The 27,742-nt window shown below is 42.9% G+C and overlaps 1 protein-coding gene across 1 annotated transcript in view; it reads right to left on the reverse strand.

The window, feature by feature from the left end:
* LOC146817647 (trypsin I-P38-like) overlaps nt 1–27,742 on the reverse strand; it is a 53,126-nt gene that overhangs the window by 12,907 nt on the left and 12,477 nt on the right. The window contains exon 3 of the mRNA XM_085611108.1: nt 3,080–3,336. Coding sequence (XP_085467234.1) covers nt 3,080–3,336 — 257 coding nt within the window. The remainder of the gene's footprint in view (nt 1–3,079; nt 3,337–27,742) is intronic.

The following is a 27,742-nucleotide window of genomic DNA, read 5'->3' on the forward strand; positions in this document are numbered from 1 at the left end:
ATTTTTACATGGCATTTCATATGCAGTTTCTGCTGTTTCTATGCAGGTGTTACTATGATATAATTTATCTACACTCAATTTAACCACTCCTGAAGGGTGAAAGGCTGAGTCATCTCTATCACGATTCAAACTCATGACCTCCCATTCACACAAGATGATGCCACTGGTATTGCAAATAGTCTGCTACAAGTTTTTGCTTTTTTGGTTACCCAGTGTTTGGACCTTTACTTTGGGTAAGTTTCCCTAGCTGAGTCTCACCCACTGTAAATTCCCGGTAATTGGACTGAGCATGTTACTGCTAGTGTCCGTCATTTAAGATAAGGCCGCTGAAGAACAGCTAGGGTCGGGGGCACTGGGCTCGTCACATGTGAACGTGTGTGCACACAAGTCTGTACATTTGTTGGACTACTGTTTCGCGCAGCCCGCTAATTGCGCTCAGGTAGCCTGGTGCAGAAGAGAACCTGCCAGGATAGATGCTCACCTGTGGTAGGCCTTATAATTTAGTGGCCATGCATAGATGGAACAGTAGGTTTTACTTGAACATCTATAATGTCACTGTATTATACACATAGGTGAAATCTGCCTCAAATTGCAGTTTCACTCCACTTGGGCCTACACTGTACAGCAAAGTATCAAACTGGGATTAAATATGCATGTCAAATTTGAATATACAGGTTCCCAATAACATACATATACACAGTAGCGGTCCGTGGAGGGAGTTCGCTGAGGCAGTGAGGCGGGGCAGGGGAGGGACAGAGTGGGGAAATATAAACACCGGAATATGGATGAACGGAGGTAAGAACACATTTAAATAAATAAAACGAATTTTGTTGCGCGCGCTGCATTGCATTTTGCGATGCAGCGCGCGCAAAGGAATTCGTTTTATTTATTTAAAGGTGTACTTACCTCCGTTCATCCATATTCCAGTGTTTACATTTCCCCACCCTGCCCCTCCCCCACCCCGCCTCACTGCCCCACCGAACTCACTCCACGGACCGCTACTGCATATACATCTTTTTGGGCATCCTAATTGTCATATTTTTCTGGCTCAGTCCAGATTCACCCTAGGATTGGCCAGGGGTGCCTGGCATTTAGAACTTTTCACTCACGCTTAAAAATCCCTGCAAAAGGGCGAGACAATGAGCAAGGCCCTGGACCTGAAAGGTGATGGCAGCAGCAACATGGACAGCTGCAAGGGCAAACCACCTGATGCCCGTGATTGGTTAAGGGCTTCGCCTGCAGCTGACCTTCAGGACTAGATGCGTGTCTCCAGGGCCATGAATGCTGGCCAGAGAAGAAGACTGGTACGGGGAGACAATAAATCCAGCTCCCCACGAAGTGCACCATTTAAAGGCCATGAGATTTGTTGAAAATGTTCATGCTGGCTGGAGCTCACCCTCTGCAGTAAAATGAGTCTTTGATCAAGAAAATCAGCCCCACATGTTGGAAGGTATCCACCCATAAGGATCTTGTCCCATCATCCCTCGAAGCAACCGAGCATGTGGCACTCCATTGCATCTTAAGAAAATACCCCCCTGGGGTGTACCAATGGCCAGGTGTTGGCGCAAGATCAATTGGTTATTTTTGACCAAGTAGGAGGTGTGTGTTGAGTCCCCCAGACTCATTCTCACCCTGGCAACCACATCCCTGGGCTTGGTGCTAGAATGATGGGTTCCGGGATCCAGGAAGACTAAATTGAAGGGCAGGGGCAGACAGGACACCTATTTGGTAATCGCGCGCTATACAAAATACGATAACATAACATAACATAACATAACAGGAGCCACCATGCTACATCGCTCCCCAGCCGCACGCTCCTAGTAGGCTGGGAGAAAAAGGACTCTCATGCCTCCTCACCCGTATTCAATGGAGCGCTTAAAATTCCAATCTTCCAATAAAGCTTATTTTTACATAACACTCCATGCCATCGTTTTTGCATCACATTCTTTAACACCTGTTATTTACATTGCTTATAAACATCTAAGTGTCCACTACTGATGGGTAAAAACCTGAGTTGGTGCCACTGGGGTTTAAACACATGACCTTCAATTTTTACCTGATGTCAGCACAGTGCACTAATGTTGGGTAGGAGAAAGAGCCAAGAGTAACAACGGAATACATGTAACCTTCCAGATTATTTAGACTGTGCACACTATTATACATCACAGTATGAAGTGAATGTTACCTATCTATTACCATATTTCAGCTTTCTTATCAGAATATTTAAGAAGGTCTTAAAGGGATGGAACCCCTATCTGAATCTCCAGTAGCCCCATTACCAGCAGTTATTTTGTATCCCTATGTTTCTTCCTTTTTGTCTGAGTTGAGGGCATGTTATCCCAAGGTTGCCTGTAAAGCTCAGACCTAGTGTCCCCTTGGGAAGTCCTAGCTGGTGACTGTATTTTTGTATCTTTGTGGTGCAATAGCAGCTCCTAGTGCCTAGGCACCCTAGACCAGGCCATACTAATGGCAGGCTCTTCCCCCCGGCAAATATCAATGACGTAACCTCCAATTTGTGGGATGCATTCAAAGCTTGTCTACTAGCCTTTGGAATATTTACTGGAGGGGTATACCTCCAGTACAAACTGCATGATATGCAGCGCACACTCACCCCATCCCATGCACCGATGCATTGAAAAGGCTGTGAGCAGCAGGACATTTTCAATAAATATGATTCTCTGATGTATTCGCTCCCTGAGCTACACAGCTCAGCAACTTTATTGCTGAGCCAAAAATAAAATATCTGTTGCCAAATCTGCTGAAGTATTGCCTGGGCCCCCGTCACAATACAATGCAAACATGGCGTCCATTTACTTAGTTATGGGCAGCACTGCATTACTTTGCGCCGTGCTTGCGTCCGTGCACTCATTTGCAAAGGGTCATTGGCTTTTAAGAAATATTATAATGAAGGGAATATGCAGGCTAGGCAGACAGGACCATAAACAGAAACACATTATGAAGCATAAAGGTTATATTGATGCACAAATACAAAACATGGTGTGTGCACCTTTTTACATAAATATCAGCACACGAGACTCATTCCATTTTATAGCCAGTTTACATCCTTTGGTTATCTTACCACCAGGTATTGTGTCCCCCCAGCCAGATACAGTGCACCAGGTGCCGGCGCCCGCACAGCTGGTCGGCAGCGGAATCGGTTGGACGTACTGGTTGTACTGAGCCGGCTGAGCTAGCTTGATCAGCATGATGTCATTATTAAAAGTTTGGGGGTTGTAATTTGGATGCTGGATTTGCTTCACAGCAGCTATCTCTTGCTCCGTGAAATCAGGCTTATATAGGTATTGCTCACCAAGGTAGGCCACCATGGTGCCGGGTCTGGCAAAGAAAAACATGATTACAAATCACAGAGAGAAAAACAGACACTGAGCTAGAGAAAAACAGCATGGAGAAAATACATTGAGCAGTGTAAGGAGATAATAAAGGCAGTAGGGTACAACAGTATTTAAGGAGGCAGAGGGCAAGAATTAAAGTCGAAAAATGAGGGGAAAAGTAAGAAGAAGGTCAGAGGTTGGAGTATATAGATGCTCTCTAAGTGGCGTTTGTGGGAACTCTGGGGCACCAGTCAACGGCTCCAGAAATCCTGACCACCAATTTATGATGGAGAAAGAAGACTGGGGCAGATAACTTTAGCTCCCATATACAGGAACTTAGAAACATAAAAAAGAAAAACACTGACACGTGGGAGCTTTTCATCTTCATTTTGCAATTTTGTTTAAAGTTCATTAAACGGCAGGAGAGGGCAAGTCTACAATAAGCACAATAAAATGACATTAAAATGCAAAATTTTCTGCATGGTGTGCTCTCCCTAGCAGAGTCACATTTTAGGAAAAAAGGTAAGGGGACAAACCCTCGTAGGAAACAGCACACTTGAAGCTTTTCTCTAAAAAGAAATATTTCCAATGGAAAGTACTAAAACAGAAAATCTCAGCCTTACCGGTGGAACTATGTCAGTTTCTGTCTTAAATTTTGCAAACCTCTTTTGAAATTTGCTGATCTATATTTGAAATGTCATATATGCGAAGTTTTTCTGACACCAAGAGTGGGCAGAAAGCAAACTATCCACTGCCAAGTAGGATTTGTTTTAATAATCTCAGTCATTTGATGAAAAGGCTGCATGTCATTGAGAATGGGGTGCAGAATGTGACCAAAACCCATGATTAACGTCTGCCACATCAAGCAGCTATGCTTAATGTCCACAGCCTTTGACCTATAAAAAGGAAGAAACGGATGCTTACACAAAGGCCAAAAGACAAAGGCCGTATCCCATGGGCACTGTCAGCTTGCCTACTCCCTGCACTCAGTACCCACAGACCACACACAGTGTGCACCTTGAGCACGGCCATAAATTAAGATTCAGGTCTGTATATGTTGAAAACCTTTGAAATGCACTAAAAAAAGAGTCAATATTAGAATTAGCTGTGACAGAAATAGGAAGAAGACTTGTCCAGGGCCACCATATTTGAGTGGTTTTCCACAAACACACAAAAAATCAATTCAAAGGTGGCTGCCAATGCATGATAGCCTTCTAGGGGAAGTCAAAGTTTGCAAAGTTTTATGGGAATGTCATGTGACGCGTCCCAAAGTCTCCTAATCACCCTGATTGGAAATCTTCATAGCATAGATTTGAAGGGAATAGAGACTGCAGTCCAAATCCACATTTTTTCTTATTTTTCTCCATGAGGAAATCATGTTCTACAACACATTTAGAAGTGCAGTTATTGATTTACCCTTGCCAAGAATCCTTTAATGAATACCCGGAAGGTGTAAATGAGGAATTTTCAGGAAAATGCCACTCTGATTGGACTCATACTTTTATAGGGAGATTCCCCAGTAGTAATTTAAAAAGGATTAGTGTAAGGTCACTGCCAGTTAAGCTGGATGGCCAAAGTGATCTGTTACGTAACCTTGCTACCTCTATCATCCACTGCTTGTGACCCCATGTAGAAAGGCAGTGGTTGAACTACTGATAACAGAGTCTCCAAAATGTTTTACTTATACATAAATTAAAGCAATTTAGGTGCTCAAAGATCATCTGAAATTCCACAAACAGTTGATGGAGCTTTGCAGCTAGTTTTTATAAATGGCATGAACCATAGGGCAAAATAACTATTGAATGGTTCTCCTGGAGATCTGCTTGCTCTAATTACAAAAGGTGGTTGTTTTAGTATAGGAGTTTTGAACCAGTAGCTCTGGAGCTACTGGTAGTTTGCCACAACCCCGGAAGTAGCTTCCAGAAGTGCAGTCCAGCACAATATGTAATTTACAGGGTCTAGCGCATTGAATAAGGCATCAGTACACATCTATGGGCCCTTATAGTGGCAGCCAGCCAAACCAATGGCAGGGCCATATGCTTACACACAAAAACACACTGCAGAAGCCGACAGGACTTGCATAGTGACCACCTGTCTCCACTCTCACTTTTGCAAAGCGCATAGAGATTTGTCACTTTGAAAGGCCCACTCTTTCAGTCATACAGAGTGTGTGAACAAGATAAGATGTGCTTGGAGTCTTTTATCCCAAATGAGAAGAGCATATTTGTTAGAAAAATGTGTATTTGGGGGAGGTAGTAAAATAAAAAAGATTTACCTAATTGCCGCATCTCTCATCGTCCCTCTGCTCTGTCAGGAAGCAGGATGCACCCAAGCTCCCCATAGCCAATCACAATGCTGCAATGCAGCATTGTGATTGGTAAGCACTGAGACTCCCCTGAGAAAATCACAACGCTGCAGTGCACTGTTGTGATTGGTCTGAGGGCAGTTTTTCTGCGCTCAGCCAGGGACTTGGGGCCTGGGCATGTTCTCCACCCAGGCTGAAATGCAGCCTGGATGGAGAGCATGCAAAGTGTGCATTGACTGGCGAGTCCCAGAGGGCCGGTCAAACAGTCATGCACACTGATAACAGTGCATACCACTCTGCATGGGTGCCTGTTATCCCCCCTGGCCTTGCCCCAGACCCTGGGACACAAAATAAAATGAAATTAAACCACAGTTTATTATTGTTTTATTTTCATTTTATTTTACACAGCTGGAAGGAGGGTGCGACGCTCCTCCGCCATAGCGGAGGAGCTGTCGCTGTATGACCTGCCTTTACAACACATGCCATTACCATGGAAAATGTAAGTAGAAAGGTAAGTGTATTATATATGTAAGTATTAATGTAAGTGTATCATTCACATATATATAAATGTATATATATACAGATATATAAATGTATATATATATACATATATATAAATGTGTATATATTATATAGTTATAGTTAGGACCGAGTTTCCATAGGAAATCTGAAAATTCTATTTTGAATAACTTTGGCGCCGGTTGACGAATCCTCGCGAAATTTTCAAAATAGGTGGGGCGCTCCGCTCCGCTCCTACCCTGAAAGTCTCGGGGTGATTCGTCAAGCGGGGGCTGAGAAAAAAGGGGGGTCCCAAAACATGTTTTCCCCATGCATTTTTCCATAGGGACCTTTAGTCCAAGGTACAGCCCGAATGGCTGAACAGAATTACTTGAAATTTGGCAGAGAGGTAGTCCTCAGGTCAGGGATGTGCCTTTTGAATATCTGGAGCCAATCTGTTCAGTAGTTCCTGAGAAAATTTTAGTTAAAAGTACATATATATCCATAAGCGCGCACCGTACGCGTACGGTAAGCTTACCGTACGCGTACGCTGCCGTGCGCGAGCTTAATTCTGATTGGTGGTTACATGACAGTAAACATTCCAGTCGGTCGAAATCAGGAAGTGTTGGCCGCCATTTTGTGTGTCTCACACTAAAAATCAAAGGGGGAGAATGTGAAAAGGGGGCAAGGTAGAGAGTTGCAGACCCCCTAGCGTTTGTCAGGGGGTCCAAGAAGGACCAAGAAGTGTAAAAAATACATTAACATTTTTTTTTTAAAAATCACGGGGTGCGCGTACGGTAAGCGCAGGGGTACGCGTACGGTACGCGTACGGCGGTAAAAAATGATTAAAAAAAACCAAATAAAAGTGTTAAGATGTTAGGTGGCTCTAAAAAGAGCCCTTGTGTTTATGAAGTGTTTTTTTGGGTACCTACAAGTAAGTACCGATGCAGAGTCGAAAGTTCAAGAGGAAGACTCTGTTCCCTTCATCATTGAAATGTACAAAGTCTCCTCTATAAATGTCTTGCATGTTGTAACGCAAGTTGTTGTGGTATATAGAACCCATACCATAGTCTCGGAGGAAAGCAGAAACAGACTTATTGACGTGCTTTCTTGCTTTGTCAATCTGCGGACAAAATTGGTTGGACCAGTTCCACTTTTGCCTTTGGCATATATTAGAATATACAAAGGCAGTTTGTGGAAAAAGTGACATCAATTGCACAAAGGTGTCCTTAACAAGCATTTCCAGACCTACCCCAGTTAAAGTGCCTAGGTCATTTCCACCACAGTGCACAATAATAAGGTTAGGCTGTGGGAGATGTAGAAAGGTTTTCACCAAAGGCATTAATTGGTGCCACTTTAACCCTCTCTGACCAATCCATTTAATGTCTACATTTGGCAAAGCAAGATCTTTTACAATACCTCTTTTTGCTGCAAATTTTTCACTCCAGAAGACATAGCTATGACCTACAATCTACACTGTGAACATCTTTCAAGGAGAACAGGATGCACTCAGGAGGTGTCTTTCAGTAGAATGGCAATATGAAAAGAAAGACAGTTGAAAAATGGAGGCATACATACTTTTTTTAAATAAAAAGAACTCATTGGCTGATTCAAACCATTTTACAGTTAAAACTAGGCTGTATGTTTACATTTTTAAAAGCATGTTTTGGATTGGTACAGAAAAATGTGTTCCCACTGAACATTACTTTGGATTTGCTGTTAGGTTTGAAAAGTCAAGCACTCTTGCTCTTTGGATTTGAAACATTGTGTGCTGAACTTCTGACCTCTCTGCTCACACCAGTGTTCCATGACCTGTTGCTATGGTAGCAGGCAGAAGTCATGTTGGGGGAAGGGATGATTTGGAAAGGGGTTGAAAGTTGCAACCAATAGAAATGTGTGATTCCATTTGAAAAAATGTAGGAAGGACTGTGATTTTACATTAACATGTATATGTGTGAAAAAAGAGAGGGAAACATTGCCATTTACTGGTTGTGGTGAGAGGAGAGAGGTGTACAGCTCTGAGATTCTGGCTCTGATAATCTGCTGTTCGAGTGCCACATTTCTTTCTCAACTAACTCATTTTAAAGGTGAGTTATGAATTTGAGAGAGAATGTATGTGGTGCATTTTGATATAAATAATAGAAATGTGATTCTTCTTTTAAAGTTGTTTTTCACATTTTGTGTTTTGGGAGATATTTAACTGTCTTGAACTTGTAAGATATTATTGAGTATGTCTTCACCATAAGTTAAGGTGTACTGGTATCACCCAGGAATAATGTGCACACAGGAATTGTTATCAGAGATTTAATTTGTGTTGCTCTTGCTCTGTTAGCCTTGCACTCGCAGGAAAGGGGCAGTTTGTTTTCTTGAAGTGTAAATCATAAAAAAAGATTCTGTTCTCTGATGAGTCTCCTTTATGTGAAGCTGATTAATGATAAAACTAAAATAGAAAGTGCTTCTGATGTTAGAAATCTTTTAGATGTATGTTCAGGATGTACACAGTTTACTCAAAATGTCCAGCAAGATGCACTGGAATTCTTGATGTATATGCTTATGGTACTGGAAGATGAAGGGGTAGAAATAGAAAATATGTTTGGTCTCTCTTATAAATGGGAACATAGTTGTGAAAACGGTATGAACACATGCAGCACTAATGTTGATTCTGAAAGGTTCATATATTTAACATTACCAGAGAGTCAATCAGTCACTTTTAGTAAATTAGTTAAAGATGCCAATCACAGCATGGAATGTTCTAAATGTAAATCAGACATGTTTTCAACGTTATTTCTAAAGAAATATGGACAGTATATCATTTTAATGATGCAACGTTGTAGAGCTGATGGAACAAAATTGGACACTTCTATAAAGAAGTTTGTAGGAAAACAATTATCAATTTCAGGAAAAACTTTTGTTACAGTTGCAATAATTTTCCATGATGGACCTTCGATAACTTCTGGTCATTACACAGTTTATCTTCAATGTGAAAAAGGCTGGACACTGTGTAATGGTTCTAAATTGATTTTAAAGCAACGTTTGCCTGCAGAATTACCAAATTCGTATTTATTTTTTCTGAAACCAAAATTTTAGATACAAATTGCAACTTCTGAACAAATAATTTTTTGCGATTTTATTGGATTACCTTTGGATAGTTCATCCAAAAACAATTTAAAAATTACCATTTGGCCTCATGGAAAGGTAAAAATTTCTCTTGTGGACTTCTTTGACAGATGTAATTTGGGTGTATAAGCCTAAGCAACAAGATTTACAGACGTTATTTAGTGCAAATAGTTTTTATTGTTAGATGATAATTTTATTGTATATATTATATTTCAATCAAGGTATGTTTTACTGAGAAGAGATTCAGGGCTTTTTTCAAACAATCTTTCAGATTGTTAATTTTTTTGCCCGCTGTTAAGTGATGAATGCAATTGGTTTCACAATTTGCAGTGAAATTCAATATATTCTGAAAACAGCAAAAAAAGGGCAAAACATGTCTATGATAAATATGAAAATATGTGGACTGTATTCTAAAATGTATGTTTAAATATTAATACTTTTTTTCTTTTGTTACAGATTGAAAAACAAAATTTTGGGAAGAATAATCCTTTTTTCTAGCAATTAAAAAAAGCATTTATTGATAATTAAGTTGGTCAGGTAAGTTTGAAATATCTGTATTTATCACACATTTACTTTCGTAGTCCCTTGTTTTCACTTCTCCTCACTCTGCTTTTGTTATTTCCATTGTGGTCCCTCAAGTACATTGAAGGGTGAAAAAAATATATATTTTTTTAAAAAAACGTACGCGTACGGTAAATTTTTTTAAAAAAAAGAATGATAAAATAAATTTAAAAAAAATTGTGAGGTAGGGTGGCTCTTAAAAGAGCCCTTGTGTTAATACAGGGACAGAGGAAAGAAAGAATGGGAATATTAAAAGGGACCGCACTTGTGCTGCTCAATCTTATTGTCTATTAAAGGAATACTGGACTCCCCATAAGCAATAAGAGCATAGCAAGTATTGCACCTTATTTGTACCCTCTGAAATCGAGGGTATATGTCCAGAGGAGCAGAAGAGGGTGATGCTCCCACCGCAGAGGAAGTGCTCGGCTGAGCTGCCGAAGATGTACTCGGCTGAGCTTCTGCGGATGTGCTCGGGTGACTTACTGAAGGGTTTGCTTCAGTATGTCGAGCAAAAGTCCTTGGATGAACATCTCTAAGGTGTCTCAACATAGTGTGATTACCAAAGGAATACTTCTTCCTTGGATTACCTCTAGATAACACACGCTCACAAAGTGAGCAGGTAACTAAAGGAGCATTTACCTTTTTCTGCCACTCAGGAAATGTAAAATACTCCCAAATAAAAGAACTCTTCTGTTTCCTCCTTCTCTGTCTAATGATGCTGCTGCCCTGCTCACTCTCAGAAGAGGACTGCTGCTCTGCCATTGTATCCCAAAGACAATTCAGCTCCTTCTCCTAAGGAATCACAAGCAGTAATGAGGGGAATGGGTGTGGTGTTTGAAGTTTCTGGAAATGAAACAAGTTTAAACCAATGAAAAGTGTTGTTTCTGGATCACATGACCTACCGTACGCGCTCCGTAAGCTTACCTTACACGTACGGTAAAAGTACGCATGCACGTACGTAAGACACGCGCGCATTACAGGCACGCGCGTACGCGCGCATGCGCATTAGAGGCACGTACGGCGTGTCCGCGTAATGTGCGCGCGCGGGTGTGCGTAGGGAGGATGCGCTTACGCGTCGCACTGGAAGTACGAACGCATACGGAATTCGCGTACGCATGCGCAAACGGAACATAAAGATTACGTACGCGCACGGCACATAAAGTACCGTAAGCGTACAGTACATAAAGTACCGTACGCGTACGGTAAGCTTACCGTACGCGCTGGGAAAAAAATCCCCCAAAAAAAGAAAGGTTTGTAGAAGATATTAACTATGTTATTGAACTATATCTAACCATTTTTTTTAAAAAGGTGAACCTTTCTATATTGCAGGATACACTTAGCATTTAAAAAACCATACAAATTCACTTAAAAAACCATAGGTTTCACACACGTTATAGTTAGGAATTAGCATTTAAAAAACCTTGCAAATTCACTGAAAAAACCATAGGTTTCACACATGTTATAGTTAGCTGGACACTTCACTCGTAAAAAACCAATGAAATTCCCCCGTTATAGTTAGTTCAGCTAACTATAACTCGCGCGCCCGCAATCCACTGCTGATGACGTCACATATTACATCACTCATGACATGGTCAGTGACATCACTCATGACATCACTGATGACATCTCAAATGACATCACTGATGACATCACTGATGACGTCATCCATGTGATAAATTACCGCATCTTCTCACACCCTAATATAACCTTTGATACACCGAATCAAAATTTAAGAATTCCATTCTCAAAACCATACATACTGCAATACCAATGACTACATACCCACTTATTAACTCTTAAGTCTACATACACCTCCACTCATTCACCAGTACAGTCACTCATACTTACAGTCACAACATACAAAACTATCATATGCATTTATATACCTATATAGACACTCACACACTACCAATCATCCATAGAGGTACTCTCACACCTAGTCAGTCATGCAAATAATTACACTCCCATTTACTCACCTATGCGGTTATACACACTCAAGTTCACTTAATAATAAAAATAGTACCACATTCTTACGCTCTTATAGAATCATTGATACAAGCACACACTCATCCATACAGTCACTTTCACAATCACACACTCTCACATCTACCCACTTACATACATTTACACGCATATATACTGCCTTTTACATATGTAGTTAGTCACAAATGTACCACTGAGATATACATTCAATCCCTAACACACCCATACATACACTCACTCAACCATACAGTCCATCACAGATGCACTTTTATAACGATGCACCCATAGAATCACCCACTCACACATCTATGCATAGAGTCACACACACACTACCCACACAAACACTTAGGAACCCATACAGATACTGAGACAAGCAATCATTAACTTATATAGACACTCATATAGCTTTTCACAAAACCATGCAGCCACTTATACACCAACATACAGACACATACAGACATTTATACAGTGTAGTTACTAGTCTGCAGTAACATACATTTAATGACTCACTGATAGAATCATGTTACGCACCACAAAAAATCATCCTTTTACAAACTTGTACAACCACTCATTCTTCAACAGGCCTTTCCCTATATATATTAAACATATTAAAATTGTTGAGAAACACATACTCACTGGATGATGTCATCAGTGATGTCATCAGTGATGTCATTTGAGATGTCATCAGTGATGTCATGAGTGATGTCACTGACCATGTCATGAGTGATGTAATATGCGACGTCATCAGCAGTGGATTGCGGGCGCGCGAGTTATAGTTAGCTGAACTAACTATAACGGGGGAATTTCATTGGTTTTTTACGAGTGAAATGTCCAGCTAACTATAACATGTGTGAAACCTATGGTTTTTTCAGTGAATTTGCAAGGTTTTTTAAATGCTAATTCCTAACTATAATGTGTGTGAAACCTATGGTTTTTTAAGTGAATATATATATATATATATTTGTGTGTGCGTTAGGGCAATTTTTAGACTTTAGGCTGGGTATGAGATTTTTGGTGGCAAGGGAACGTTTAGGGTTTCGGTTGGGTATGGGAATTTGGTGGCAAGGGAATTTTATTTTACATATATGTATATGTATATAAACATACATTCATATATTATGTGTGTATAAAATACATATAAATATATATATATATATTTTTTAAAACACATATGCTTTAATCATGCATGCCTTTACAGATAACTATAAAGCCTATATATAAATATATATATAATGTATATACATATATATATATATATACATATATACATATATATCTATATCTATAAGACGTTCATTGTAAAGGTATGAAGACATGAGAGGTAAAGACACAGTCGTTGGACTGACCGTGTTGTTAAGGCATGCATTGTAATGGCATATGTGGTTCAGTCATACAGCTACCAGGGATCACTTGATGCTGTGGATGTAATTTCATAGTCATGTGAAGGCATTTTATATTCATAAAGCTTTTCCCGACATTCTTATTGATATCAAGTTTTAAATATCGTCCTGCCAAAATAATGTATCCAGAATATTGATAGCCACAATATCATGAAGATAAGTACTTATAGGACAGTAGTTATATTTATATCCTTAACTCCACCTCTTGAATACATAGATATCTATCTATTACATTCTCATCAAGGTATGTAGAAATGGAGCTCTGAAGAGTAAATCTATACTTGCCTATGTAAGAGTACCTTTATGATATGATGTAATCAGTATTCTGGATACAAACGTCTGACTGGCTGTATTTTGTCACTCGATATCATAGCATGCAATACGGGCACTGCTATAATCCTGCAAGGTGTGGTCATATCTGATGTCGTCACTACTAAAACAATAACCAAAGCCACTAGTGGCTCGGGACTATTTTCTCTGATTAGAATTAGCTCTAATTATAGAAAAGATTGGATACTCCAATTTTAGAACCCTTCATTTCGAACCCTCATGGCGAGTTTAGTATTGACTATCAAAAATTGCATCAAGAAGAAAGTGTCAGTCATACACCCTGAGTCGATTATCCATTTAAAAAGAAGAGTGGGCTGCGCTGCCCACCAGACAGCACTGTGATCAATAACTAAGGCAGAATATTGTCACAACCTGCTGTGTCAGATCATCACAATGACATAACAATAATCTAACAAATGCATCTGCAAGATTTTGAGGGCTATCCACCAAGTATTCACAAACTTTTTGTTTTTCAAAAATAGACTCCCAAAGTGGGAATTTGTTATGGAAAAATATAAAACTAATGACCCCCTTACCCAGGAGTTTTTTCACTGGGTTGTTTGTTTTTTTGTCCCTCACTGCCAGGTTTCCCTGACAGCGAGGAACAGAAAAAACAGACATCAAACTGACTACCCTAAATAGGGCGGGAGCTGTAATGCCCTTCTTCTGACAGCACCTACTCCATTGGTCTGTTGAAGGAAGTTTCAGTCAATCGAGCCAAAGGGAGCTTCATCAATGGAAAGCTGACGACCCTCTCGACCCTAAATAAGGTAGGCAGACCATCAGTTTCGTAGACAATGTACTCCATACCCTTTGTGGCAGAGTACCCTATACGCCAAACTCTAAATCAACCCCTTATATTTCTTTTTAAAAGACTACTACAGCAAAAGGCTTTATTCAACATAAAGTGACTTGAATTTAAAAAGACTTAAGTAAATGTACAGCACTAATCAAACCAACTGATCTTTTCTAATGGAAAAGAGTAGGCTTCATGACCATTAGGCAACTTCTATGAAAAACTTTTTACATTTTTTGCAGTAATGAAGAATACCAGCGCATAGAATCATATGGCTTGAAATGCATTCAACTGAGATAATGAATGGACAGAGAAGCATGTAGGAAGTCTTTGGGATGAAAAACCTGCCGTCTGGTACATAGTAGAGAGTAATATGCTGGAAACCTAACAACAGTGTCTTTTAGTTGCTAACATTAATATCAGCAATTCTGACGTTTTTAAACTTCCAAGATGCCCTGCAGTGATAGACAAGTACTGTCTACTGAATGGTGGCATTCACCATACCTTAATGAGGTTTTTCTAAAAAATTAGATTTAAAGAGACTATTTAGACATTAATTACAAGCACCATTGTTAATGGCAAATTCCAATATGTTCTGGTAACTCATATACAGCATACATCAGCATTATGAGTTTTGTGGCAAATCATGCCTGCACATGTTTTCCAAGCTACACTTTGGCGCATCAAATCTGTCAAAAATTTTAATGGGTGAAAATGCCTGGTAAATACCAAGACATGCAGGTATTGTTAGGGTAAGCACCAATTTCCACGTTATGCCCCATTTGTCAGCCAAAACTAAGAATAGGCAATAATTATCACCACAATGCTGAACAACTCAGTGTCAGATTTTATCAGGTGCACCCCCCACTCTTGGCCCTCCCCAACTAAACCTCATTGTTTGTTTGGCTTTCTCCTAGATATATCACCCCTTACCACATAAAGAAATACTTCTGCCCGCTAAATTTCCTATTTTTATAAGCCCATAGACAATTTGCTGCAGAAAAACTAAAGAAGGAGGAGGAGTTAACATGAGTACTTACCTGAGTAAAAATTAGGATATGCCGACGCGCAATGGCTTCATCAAAAACACTATAGAAGGACATGCCACACAGAAAAACAGAAGCACAAATACAAACCATTCAAACCTTTATACTGCTCCTAAAATAAAACATAACGGGTGACTTATGTAATTGACAAGCTACTCATTCATGTTTCAACTGCTTTTGACAGAATCTTTAAACCAAAGGAATTCCCCTATTCAGTCTAATATGAGAAATACATGTGGGAAGAGAAGACCATGTGGCCCATCTGCAAATATCAGCAATATATACACCATCCCAAAACTGCCCATAAAGCAGCCATTTTTCAAGCTGAATGAGCCTGGAATGATTCTGGAAACCCCCTTCCTGATTTTTGGTAGTGTAAAGAAATCACAGACTTAATAAAGCAACCCAAAGTGGCTTTGGAAGATTTAAATCACCTTTTCGCATTAACAAAGTTAACAAATAAGCTGTCTATGGAAATAAAAAATATTATTTTATTGTGTAAATCTTTTCATTGAGATATTTTAAAAGGATAACGATTACATAATGTCTGCTTAATAATAAAGCAAACGAAGTATGCCCAGATTTAAAGATCCGCACAGAACAGCGTTATTCAGTACATTGCTCATATAATGACATTCATAATGAAAGAGAAAGAAGCAAGATACAAAAGAAACCATAAGAAAGAAAACCTAACTTCCTAGACTCCCGTTCCAACTGTTACCCCTCTACACACACCCTCAGCCTCCCCAGTGACTGGAGTATCTCAATAATCTGTCACATGTAACCTATTGAGAATTGCATAGCTGCAGAACCACCTCGCATCAACTCAGCTCTGTTCACCAACATACATGCACCCCCACCCCAGTAAAAGAACTCCAACAAGACTCTCAGTCAAAACAATTAAGTGCTTTCCATCTGGGAGGGAACATAGTGATTGGTAGAGCATTACACAGAAGTGTGTATACCGTTTTCTATATAGCCGCAAAGAGCAAGGGGCTACCATTCATGCTATTGGCTAGCTGATCCAGAATCTAGAATAGATCAGAGCCTGTGGTGCCATTGAAATAGCAGTGGAGTATCCATTTTCTTCCAGTGGAAAGCTATAGTTAATTTTCCTGCACCCAGGCACTGGAGCATCCTATGGTAAACCAAAATATCTTATAATGAGGTTGAGACTCTATCCCACAAGGGGCAAACCAGCAGGCATTACCATTAAATGTGCATCTCATCATCTCCATCCTTATAGCCCCTCCAACAGTTAGGGTCAGCATAGTGGAACTTTTGATTCAGAGTGAGGGAGTATAGTGCCAGCCTTACCACGTTTTGTGCTGGATCTCCCTGCCTAAAACTTACTTGGTGGAGGACTGCATGTCTCTTCCTAGCCACTCCCATTGTGATATTTGTATGCATGCAGCTCTTTTTTTATTGAAAAATATTTTTTCTGTAAAGAAAAACAATCATGCACAGTACATTGACACAAATACAGGCCAGAATTCCCTGCCATGCATTCCCCTGCAGCAGGCCTTCCCAGCCACCCCCCTCAATTCCATGTCTCTATTCTATAGTTATCCACAGCTATTAATGCATTCACCAAGTCGTGGTTGTGCCCTTCTTAATGTACAATTGGTCATCATCTCATGATTACAATCCTCTATATTTAGCCCATGCTCCCCATATTTTGTCCCACTTTTGTGCGCAGCCCCGCCCCACATAAATTGTTTTCTCTACTGTACAACACCAACCAAGATCTTGCTCCCATTCCCTCACTGTTGGGGGTTGTGGCTTCCCTAATGATCTGGCAATATTTCTTTTGGCAACTATGTATGCTAGCATCAACCAAAGTCTGGTATGTTTTGGCCAAACAGTTTCTCCTGTAACTGCATGCATACAGCTCTATCTCATTTCTTGTTATTTGGCAATGCTCAGGGGACCTCCTGCCAAAGCAGCACCCACTATATATTAGATATGGTACCTTTAGTGCCTACCAGTCTACCGAAAAGCAACTCAAGTGTGCTTTTGCCTCTAAAAATGACAAGTGGGTTGTAGGAGTCATGGTCTACTGTCAGAGTTACACATAGTGTAATTGTTAAGTCTCAGAGATGGCAACATCTGTTTTACTTTATGGATATGTTTTAGGTATAAAGGAATCAAATATATCAGATATCATCCCCCCTCTCTTCACTTACAAAGTTCTTGACTCTGCATTAGGGGTGAAGTCATGGTTAAAGTGGGTGGGAGCATCAGACAATGGGTATGAGACTAGGCCATGCGATCCACAAAGGTGTTTCACAACCATCGTCGCCGTACCCACCAGAGTTCTCAAGTAGGCCTTCAGGAGCCTAAGTTTCATACCTAACAAGAACATAAGGTTGTATGGACAATAGCTTGATCAGTGTGTCTTCAATGTTTCTCAAACTCCACCATAGACTGCTTCACTGTTATTCCCAGTTAGGATACTTCATAATACAAGGAGAATTTTGGCAATACCAGCAAACCCGCTTCTCTACTTCACATTGGGTGCCCTACCCCACCATACAAACCACACTAGTTGCTTTTAAATCTGCTGTAATATCCTCTAAACCCTGACCAGAAGTGCCTGGAACATGTAAAATAAGTGCAGGAGAACATTGACATAAATCCTTCTCACATATGATATGATTACATTTCCCCAAGACTCCAGGTCTCGTTGCATCGCAAAAAGTAGCGGGAGGCAGTATGCTTGCAATAGCTCCCCCGCCCGGACACCTCATCATCTGCACTTCCAGGTAGTTAATAGAACTCTTGGAAAACTAAAAGGGGAAATTGTAGAGGGAGGAGGCCACTTCGGCTTCCGGTAGTGTCAAGTTCAAGACGTCAGTTATCCCAAAGTGGATTTTGTAGCTGGCAATCAATTTGAAAGTAGAGGCGGGCTATCACTGCTGGAAGAATTCATGGACCCAGCATCATCAGCACACCATCGATGTAGAGAATATGTTTATTTTCCCTGGGCCAAATTTGATTCCTACTGCTTCTTCCGACTGCCGCATTCAGCAGGCTAGGGGTTCTATAAGGGGCAAATTTCAAAGAGGGGGCAAAGTAAAACCCAACATTGTGTCACTATAGAGCCTAAGAAATTGTGACGTTCAGCTATGAGTGTTATCCTGGCCATGCAACTCGTATAATAAGGGAAAATTGTACAGAGAAAAAAGGGCTAATTTCCATCTGCTGAATAACAAGGCACAACAAGGACCAATCCACATGGTCGAAAGCCTTTTCTGGGAATAATGAAATATCAATTGCTAGACTACTTTGAAGTGAAGCCTTCTTGACTAAATCGATGGTAGCTCTAATGTTTTTATATGTCTGGTGGCCCTGTACATATGGACTCTGGTCTGGGTGACTAGGGAGGGAAGTAGCACATTTATATGCATTGCCAGGATTTTAAAATACAATTTTGCATCCATGATCTGAAGCACCGCAGGGTGGTAGGAGGCACACTTTTATACATCCTTTCCCAGGCTTTTGAAGGTCCGAGATAATGGCTTCTGCCATTGAGGGAGTTATGGAGCCCTATTCCACACACTGATTAAACATTGTTAAGGAAATGCCTCTTTTTGCATGATTACCCTCAAGTTTTTGGACTGATGCTGCTGGTCTTTTGACACTGACGCCTGCTAGAAACACCTCAGTGCCAGTGCTCTGACCCTTAAAAATTAAGGGGCATATGTGCAAGGAGTTAACGCTGCCGTAGCGTAATTTTTTTTACATTACGGCGGCTTTTTTAACGTCGTATTTACAAGTTACCGCTAACCGCAATTAGCAGCAAACGTGAATTTTTAGTATTGTAACTTCTGTTAGCGGGACTTAACAAAAATGAGATGCAAGGTAGGCGTTCCCGTGCAAAAACTGCCGCTAAACCCCCTTCGCATTATTTACAAGGTATTCCTTGTATGGTGGAAAACCAAAAAAACTGCCTCTAACTCTAGTTAGAGGTCGTTTTTTAAGACCAGAAAACTGCTGGTTATTATAATGGTGCAAACTCTTGGGGCCTCATTTCAGAAGGTTCTGGTGCTGCACAGCGCTGCAAGGAATGTTACTGCGCCACCCTGTGACAAAACTACAGGGCATGAATGACCATAATCAATATGATAGGGTGCTTTCCTGGGCCTCATTCATGAAAAGTGTTGCATCGCTGCGATAAAACAGTTTTGGAACATTTTTTACTATACCCTTCTTGCGACACAATGGAGGCGCTGTATGTCGCAATTAATGATATATAAGTCTGGAATCCTGACCTATCTGTCAGTGCTAAAGTCATGCATTACTGCAGTTGTGTCAGAAGCATGAAGCAACTCCAGCAATGCATGGGGCCAACTCCAGCAAAGTCCCTGTGGCACTGGTGCAGTGGAGCACTACAATTGTTGCAGTGAAATCTGATGGATTTTACTGCGCCACTCCTATGAGGCTTTGTTGAATGGAACTGCCCACCCTGCATACATCATACCTGATGCAGGTATAATGTGGCACAGGGCTTCACAAGGTCATGCATAAGCCTAGATGCGTCACTTTGCATATACGGCGCAAGGCGGTGCAAGAATCACGCTGCAAGTATGTCAAGAAAATGACACACCGGCAGGGTGAAACTGTCAGAAGGGGCTCATGAATAAGCCCCCCTGCCCTGTCTGTGTCCCCTATATTGGAGCATAATGGCTGCCATGCACCAATGCAGGCACCCTTGCACCATGGAGCAAGGGTGACTGTGTTGCAGAGTTGGTTGATGTTGTGGCTCCATCTCTTCTCAAGATGTCTGCAGGTGGGGCTGGACTAGTGGAGGGCGGGATTGACCCAGTTGGCCTTCTTGGAGTGTTGTTTGCCTGATCTTTTCTTGAGGGATGCCAGGGTGTCGGCACAGTGGGAGATCCATTGGTGAAGGTTGCGCGATGCGTCTGTAAGAGTTGGTGGAGTGGTGGCGCTGAGAGAGTTGACGGGAAGTTCTTCGGTGACCTTGATCCAGCTGCGATAGGGGGGAGCAATAATGGTAATGGTGTACCGTGGGTGTGGTGAAGGCGTGATGTAAACAATGATGGTCGGAACAGGAGAGTCCTGTGGTGTGGCTGTAGTTGAAGTTCTCGCTGGTGGAGAAGATGGGTTTGAGCGTGTGTCAAGCTATGTGGGTTGGTCCGGTGACTAGCTGCTGGAGTCCAGTGTTGGTAAGGTTCCCCAGGAGGGGGGTGGTGTTCTGGTCACTGGGGTTGTTCAGGTGGAACTTGAGGTCTCCAAGTATGATGTAGTCAGTGGATGGGAGAGTCTGGGGTGTGATGAGGTCTACAATGGCATCGGTGAATGGGTGCTCATGTCCCAGAGGGCCTGGAGATGAGGGTGTTGCGGAGGGTGGTGTTGGGGTTGGTCTGGATCCGGAAGTGGAGGTGTTCCATGGTCACCGTCCGGCTCATTAGAGTGCATGGTCAGTCGCAGTGTGCCTTTTTTAGACAACAGCAATGCCTCCTCCTGGGCGCTTGGAGTGGTCCATGCAGTTACATTTGTAGCCATTGTGGATGATGATGGGGATGTCCGGTCCAGAGCAGAGGTTGGTCCAGATTTCCATGAAGAAGGCGATGTCTGAAGAGGTGGCATTGAGGAGGTCCCTGATTTCTGTTGCATGTTTGTGAAGGGATCGCACGTTGGGGAGGATGCAGTTGAGCCAGTCGGCTATGCTGGTTGGTTGGCTGGGTGGCAGGAGGCGCTGTTGTGCTGATGTGGCAGAAGGTGCATTAGCAGTTTCGACAGGCGCAGGGTGCAAGAGAATTCTACAGTGTGGCTAAATGGCAGGCGGGGTAGCGTCCAGGGTTGATGGCGAGGAGAGTGTTGGTGTCGTGGCGGTGGAGTGTCCGAGAGGAAGGGTCCTTTGGTGCTGGGTGTGGTCCAGGGACGGACGGACACAGACAGGCTTGCAGTGGCACGTCCGCTGCGCATGACGGAACAGAAGCCTCCATTAAGTAGTGCTGTGGGGTGGGCTGGACAGCTGGGAGGTGGACACGTGGGAAAGGACACTGGAGGGGGTGGGGGGAGCAGGGGTTGTAAATATATTTTTATATAATTCTTTCCTCAAGGCCAGGTCCCGCGTCTTCTTTGCTCCTGCTCTCCTGAGCCTGCTTCCAGGAACAGTAAGCAGGCAGCCAGGCTCCCTCCCCTAGCCAATTATAATGCTGCAATTCGGCATTGTGATTGTTCTTGAGTGCAGTGACAAGGCGTTCAGCCAGGGGCTGGAGGGGTGGGCAGGTACTGCATGGAGGTTGTAATGCAGCCTGCACTGCCAACAGGGAAGTGCGCATGACTGCTTTGGGAGGCCTGAGAGGGCCAACCAAACAGTCATTGCGCAGTTGAGTGGGCAAACCACTCCGCCCCTGCCTTTGCTCCGTGAGTAGAGCAGCCCCACCCACCCTCGCGCCCGCACGGGAAACATAGCATGAGTACATCAGAAAGTTATCATCAGGTTATGTTTCCTCCTCTTGCACTGCTTGAAAGCAGTGGGGGGACACTCTTCTGCCATAGCGGATGAGCCGCCACTGGGGATGCGTCACCCACAGGTGCTAGGTCTGGGCCCGACTCGACCCCGTGGCCTCCTCCGCTTCGCATCCCACCTTCTCCTCACCTGGACATGGACACCATGGTGCAATCCACTGCACTCTCTATAAATCTGTGACTCAGCCAGCAGGAGCCTCAGCCAGGCGGGATTTCACAAGCCTCGGTACAGCAGTCACCGCAAAGTCAGCTGGAGAACCTCCCGATGCAGGTGATGCAACAGGGCCCCCATAGGCATCCAGTTGCAGCCCTCTAGCCACACAAGTTCAGCTCAGGGGCCTCACCCTCCACAACGTCTGCCCATCGCAACATCCTCGGGCCTGTGATGCAGAGAGGAGTGACCCACCATTGGTAATCTCCTCCGTGCACCCCAGTGTAGTGGTGGCATGTGGTATGCGATGCAGACCTCCCTACGCTGGTGCGCAGGAGCGCCTCCACCATTCACAGCTCCAAGGGGCACCAGGCGGTTTTCTCACACAGGTCAGCAACATGTGTCCATGCGACCTTTCAGACTTCACCACCAGGTAAGGGCGATCGCTGACACCTCAATGTCTACCTCCATGGCCCAGCACCTCCACAGCACCTCTGCATCCCACTCCATTGTCCCAAACGCAGGCCCACTGAGGCCTCCGGGACCCAGGGACTGTCCGTGCTTTCAAGGTTTTGGACGCCATGGTGTTGCAAGGAGTACGCAATGATAAGTGATGCATCACTGGATTTGCCCAGCTATGCACCTCTTTTCAAGATTGTAGCCCTGAATTTCCTCTTCCCCTGGGACTCTGGCTGGTCATCCTGGCTGCTAGGGGGCTTGGGGGGTTGTTTATCTGTGCTGCACATTGGTTTTGTTTCCTATTTTGCATTGGAGGTGGACTTATAGGCTATTTTTGTCTCTAGAGGCAAAAAAAGTCACGTTGGGCTGACTAACGTGAGTATTTTTGACCGCTAATGGGCCTTTCGTTGGTTTTCACCCGCTAACGTCAGAATTTGTATTGCCTTCACGCTAGTGTTAGCAGCAGTTTTCACTGCGGCTACCTAAGACTATCACCATGTAGTTTCGTATTGTAAATACATCACTTACAGGGCGATAGTTTTTGGAGATAGGCTGCGTTATGAAAACTGCCGCTAATTAGCGTTAGCGTTAGTTCGCAGCAGTTCTTCTACATGTACCACTAAATGTCTTCTTGGCTCACCCACAATGGCATAAGTTAATTTACTTACATATCCCTAGTATATGGTACAAGGGCTATACAGGGCCAGTAAGTTAAAATGTCTCTCATAACCTGCAACAGGTATTGTGCCACTAGAAGTGTGGCAAATCAAATTGTGTCTCCCAGCTGCTATTGTTGGCTGGCAGAACAGTTTTAAACTGCTAACTCAACTTTGCCTTTTAAAATAATGGCAAAGCCCACACTTTCCTTTTTAATCTTTATAAGTCACCCCTAAGACAAGCCTACTGAGCCCTGAAGTCAGGGTCCATTATATTAAAGAGTTGGATATGTAGTTCTTAACTTTACATGTTCTAACAGTAAAAACCCTGCATTGTCATTTATACTGTGGAAAGCTAAGAAGCCCATTGGCCAGTACAGGGTAACACGCTGACAACTCATCACTGCTAACTTCTGAATGGGACTCATTAGGACAATACAATAGGATACTTCAAGTCATCAAATAAATCGTTGCACTAAACCAACTAGATAGTAAAGCCAAATTTAATGTACCGTTTTTGCAACTTTAGTAGGTTGCCACTTTGTTGCCCAAAGTTTTCCAGTAACCATTTCCAATTTTTAGCCTCAAAAGTCAAAACAGATTGCTGCCCTCCTGAGGTGAGTTGTGAATGACTCTCAGGAGGGAACACAAAGGGCCTGCCATAAGAGGAGATGTGACCTTTCCCTGACTGGAAGCCGAAACTGGGTGTGAGCCCAAAATGCGAACATAAAAGGGTAAGCCCCCTTTGAAGAGCAAATGGTGGAGACACCCGAGAGGGGCTGCTCTTTTTGTTTTTGCAGGCAGGTTGGAGTCGAGGACAGAGCCAGATAGGCTGTTGTCAAACTGTTTTTTCCATTTGAATATCGCCCTCAGGTAGCCACACCTCTGGGTTGGGCCATGGAGATCCACACATAAAGAGAAGTGTTCGGCCATCGTGGAAGTGGCAGAATGGTGTGTTCTGTGCTAGCTAGATGCCACCCTTCACAGGTAGCTGTCATTAAGTGGGGGGAGGGGGGCTGGTCATTGGCTGGAAATGACCATATCCCCAAGAGCAGAAACAGAGCATAAAAATGTCACATGTAGCACCCAGAACTCAGATCATGTCTGTACCGTGGACTGAAGAAGGTCTGCCCTATTGTCCCCCGGACCCCATAAAGAGAGACTGCACCACGACTGGTCTACACCAGCCGCTCCTTGGACTAGCAATGAGTGAACTGAATGTGTGGTGCCTTGCTCAAGAGAAAGTTATCCCCCTGCCTCAGACACAAAAGGTGGCTTCAAGAATCAGTGGGCTGACTTTCTGTTCCAGCTAAGGGCCACAAAAGCTGAAGAACCATGCCTTGGTGAGTTGTAGTCAACAATGCATGACCACCACTGACTACAAACTTAAAGCCTGATAAACCAAGACCCAACCCTCAAAGGTTGCAGGAGAGTCGTCAGAGTGCAGTTTGGTCACCCAAGATGGACGTTATCACCAGTTAACAGGAACTGCTGGTTTCGCTGTAACCAGAGCCTGGCAGACCCATGAAAACTGGTGTTTAGCTGGACTTCGAGTGACATTGACCCCTATGGTCAAAGTCATCACTGTACTCATGGACCAAGGAGTAGCTCCAAGAAGACCACCATCACTGGATCAGTCTCCTCAGCATTCTTAATCATTTTCAGAATCAGGTACTCTATGGTGGTTCATCCATGGAACCTAGAAATAGCCTGAAGACTGCTTTGACTATGAGGTAACCAACCAACAAAACTTCTTTTGCACCTGTGAATAGCTCCCAAAGCAATCCAGAGTAGTAGTTTACAACTTTAAAAAGGTTTTCTTAAGTTTACAAGGTTTGGCCATGAGCATGGTCCCTTTCAATGATATATTCAAGTGAAACAGTGATTTATTGTTCCTATAAAAATTCCCTTCTCTAGTGCCCTCTAGTGGATTTTCTTTTTTGTGATGTCATTCTGATGATTAAAAATACATCTTATTTTTATAAATTGTTCTTGGATTTTTATTGAGTCATGTTTCTTTCTTATCCAACTGTTTTGGTATTTCCTAATGCTTTACACTTGTTACTTTGATAAAGCCTGACTGCATAGTGGAGCCATAGATACCCAGGTTTACCTATGCTTTGTCAAACAAATCTGACTGGATCTAGTATAGGTAGTGAGTTTATTTCATAGTACGGTGTCACAACCCCACCATAAAATAAACCACTTTCCTCACTGATGCTAACATACTCGATAGTTATTTATTTATTGTTATTTTTATTGAGTTTTCTGATTGCATACAGCAAAACAAGGAACAGTGCAGCGCATAAGAGCGTGGCAAGGTCAATAAGCATACATACATCATGATGTCATGCTAGACAGAAAAAGATGTTGTTGATAGTATTGCAAAGGGGCAAATTTGCATGCAGAGATCAAACGCACACAGAGTTCCGCCAAATACGTTTGCCGCACAATTAGCCCAGCTATTTTATCCTCACTGCGTGTGAGGTAACATTTTTTCACAAATTAATCGCAAAACATCTTATTGTCTCCCCACCCAGGAAGGACACAGCCCCGCCATCCCCCTCCCCATCACCTCAGCAACTATAAACAGATTCAGTCCGATTGTTCTTGTACATATTCCACCAGGGGTCCCCAAATGTCTCTAGGCCGAGATGCAGAAGGCAGGAGCTCCACGTAAATCGATAGCTGCTCCTTACAATAAATAAAATCTGACAGCCAGTCCTTGAATTTGAGGGCTCGTCCTCTGCCCCATCTGCATGCCACTTTGCATTTGGCCAGCAATAGGCCGAATGCAACAAGCTTTCTATATGAGGGTTGTAGTTCAGCCGTATAACCAAGGAGTGCGAGCGTGGGGGAAATAGGAAGAGTAACACCAATCATGGTGGAGAGGGCAGCAATCACCTCCTTCCAGAGGCCATAAATCTCACTACATTGCAATGCATGGTGCGAAAACCCCGCCCCCTCCTGCCGGCATCTCTCACAACGGTCATCTTCTCTCAATTTATATTTGTGTAGCCTCATAGGTGTATAATAAACTCTCTGTAAAAATTTTAAGTGTATGATCCGCAAGCGACTGCTTGCCGTGATGGCTTCCGTATGTGAGCAACAGTATACTCATTGCTTATCAGTCAGTGGCGAGTCAAGGTCCTGGTCCCATGCCTCCCCAGCCCCCTGTTTCGACTGTGGTTATTCCAGCAGTGCAGTGCGATAGATTCTTGACACTGCATGTGCTGGTCCAACCATTTTCAACATAGTGTGCATGGTATCTAGCATAGGGGGCTCCTGCAGAAATCCAGGGATATATGCCTGAACTTCATGCTTTAGCCAAATGTATAGAAATACCTCCATCGAAGTGACATTCTCTCCTGCCTGGAGCTCCTGTCGATCCTTAAAAGTGCCTTCCTGGTACAGATCTCCCCATGCATGAAGACTTCTTTTTCTGAACATTTCCCGACATACAGCCTCATGGGTGACCAGGGCAAGGGGGAGGTACAGGAGAGGGAACAGCGGGGAGTATAGCACAGGCTTACACTCTATTCTGGCTAGGCGCTCCCAAGTTTTGTTATTGCATGTAACCATGCGGTGAGCAAATCCCTCTTCAGAGACACGTGTCCCCAGGAAGGAGATCACAGGCATGGACACCAAATATCCCTGCTCAACGGCCATATGCCGCATGAATGGCGGTGGATGGAGCCAGTGTATGGCAAAGTGGGCCTGAGGGCTAAGGAAGTATAGCTCCATATCTGGGGCCTTGTATCCCCCACTAGAGAATGGTTGAGTCATGGTCTGCCACTTCACCCAGGGCTGTTTCTCACCCCATGCCAGTCTAATGAGCAGTGATCGAAGGGTATGAAAGAAGGGGCGTCCCCGATTATAGGGTATGTTAATAAATAGATATAATAACTTGGGTAGGATAATTATCTTCATCCGTGCGACTCTGCCTGCTAGCGAAAGTGGCAGCGTAATCCAACGAGTTACCCAGTTGGATATAGTTTTGATGGCTGCGCCATAGTTGGCACAAATTGTTTCCTCCCTAACACGTGTTATTACCACACCTAGATACTTTATTTTCATCTCGCACAATCTCAATGGAAATTCTAGGGAGAATTTAGCAGTATGAGGTGTAAGAGGAAAGATCTGCGATTTATCCCAGTTAATGTTTATTCCGGAGAGGGTGCCAAACTGAATGAACTTTCGAAGGATAGGGTGGAGGCTGATGTATGGCTCTCGAAGGTATAGCCTGCTGTCGTCCGCATATAGTCACACTAGTATCTGCCGAAAAGGATATTGTATAGCATACTCTCTATGGTGATGTCAGAGTTTGGTCATGAGAGGTTCTCGATAATTATTTATAAAATTGGGGAGTGCATCCATCTGGGCCCAGGGCTTTATGAAGCTTCAGTGCCATCATGGTTGCCTTCACTTTCTTGATTTGTATTGGGAGATCTAGTGCCTCCCTTTGAGCTGCAGAAACTCGGGAAAGCTGATCCCTCACTACAGCAAGCAAATTGTTGGGATTCAAGACCCACTGCAATGAAATATAAAGTTGAGTAGAAAAGGTGAAACTCTTCCAGTTTCTCAATATCTTCAATCAGCCAGTCGTC

The sequence above is a fragment of the Triturus cristatus genome, chromosome 6, assembly GCF_964204655.1.
Source record: "Triturus cristatus chromosome 6, aTriCri1.1, whole genome shotgun sequence".
In the NCBI taxonomy this organism is placed as follows: domain Eukaryota; kingdom Metazoa; phylum Chordata; class Amphibia; order Caudata; family Salamandridae; genus Triturus; species Triturus cristatus.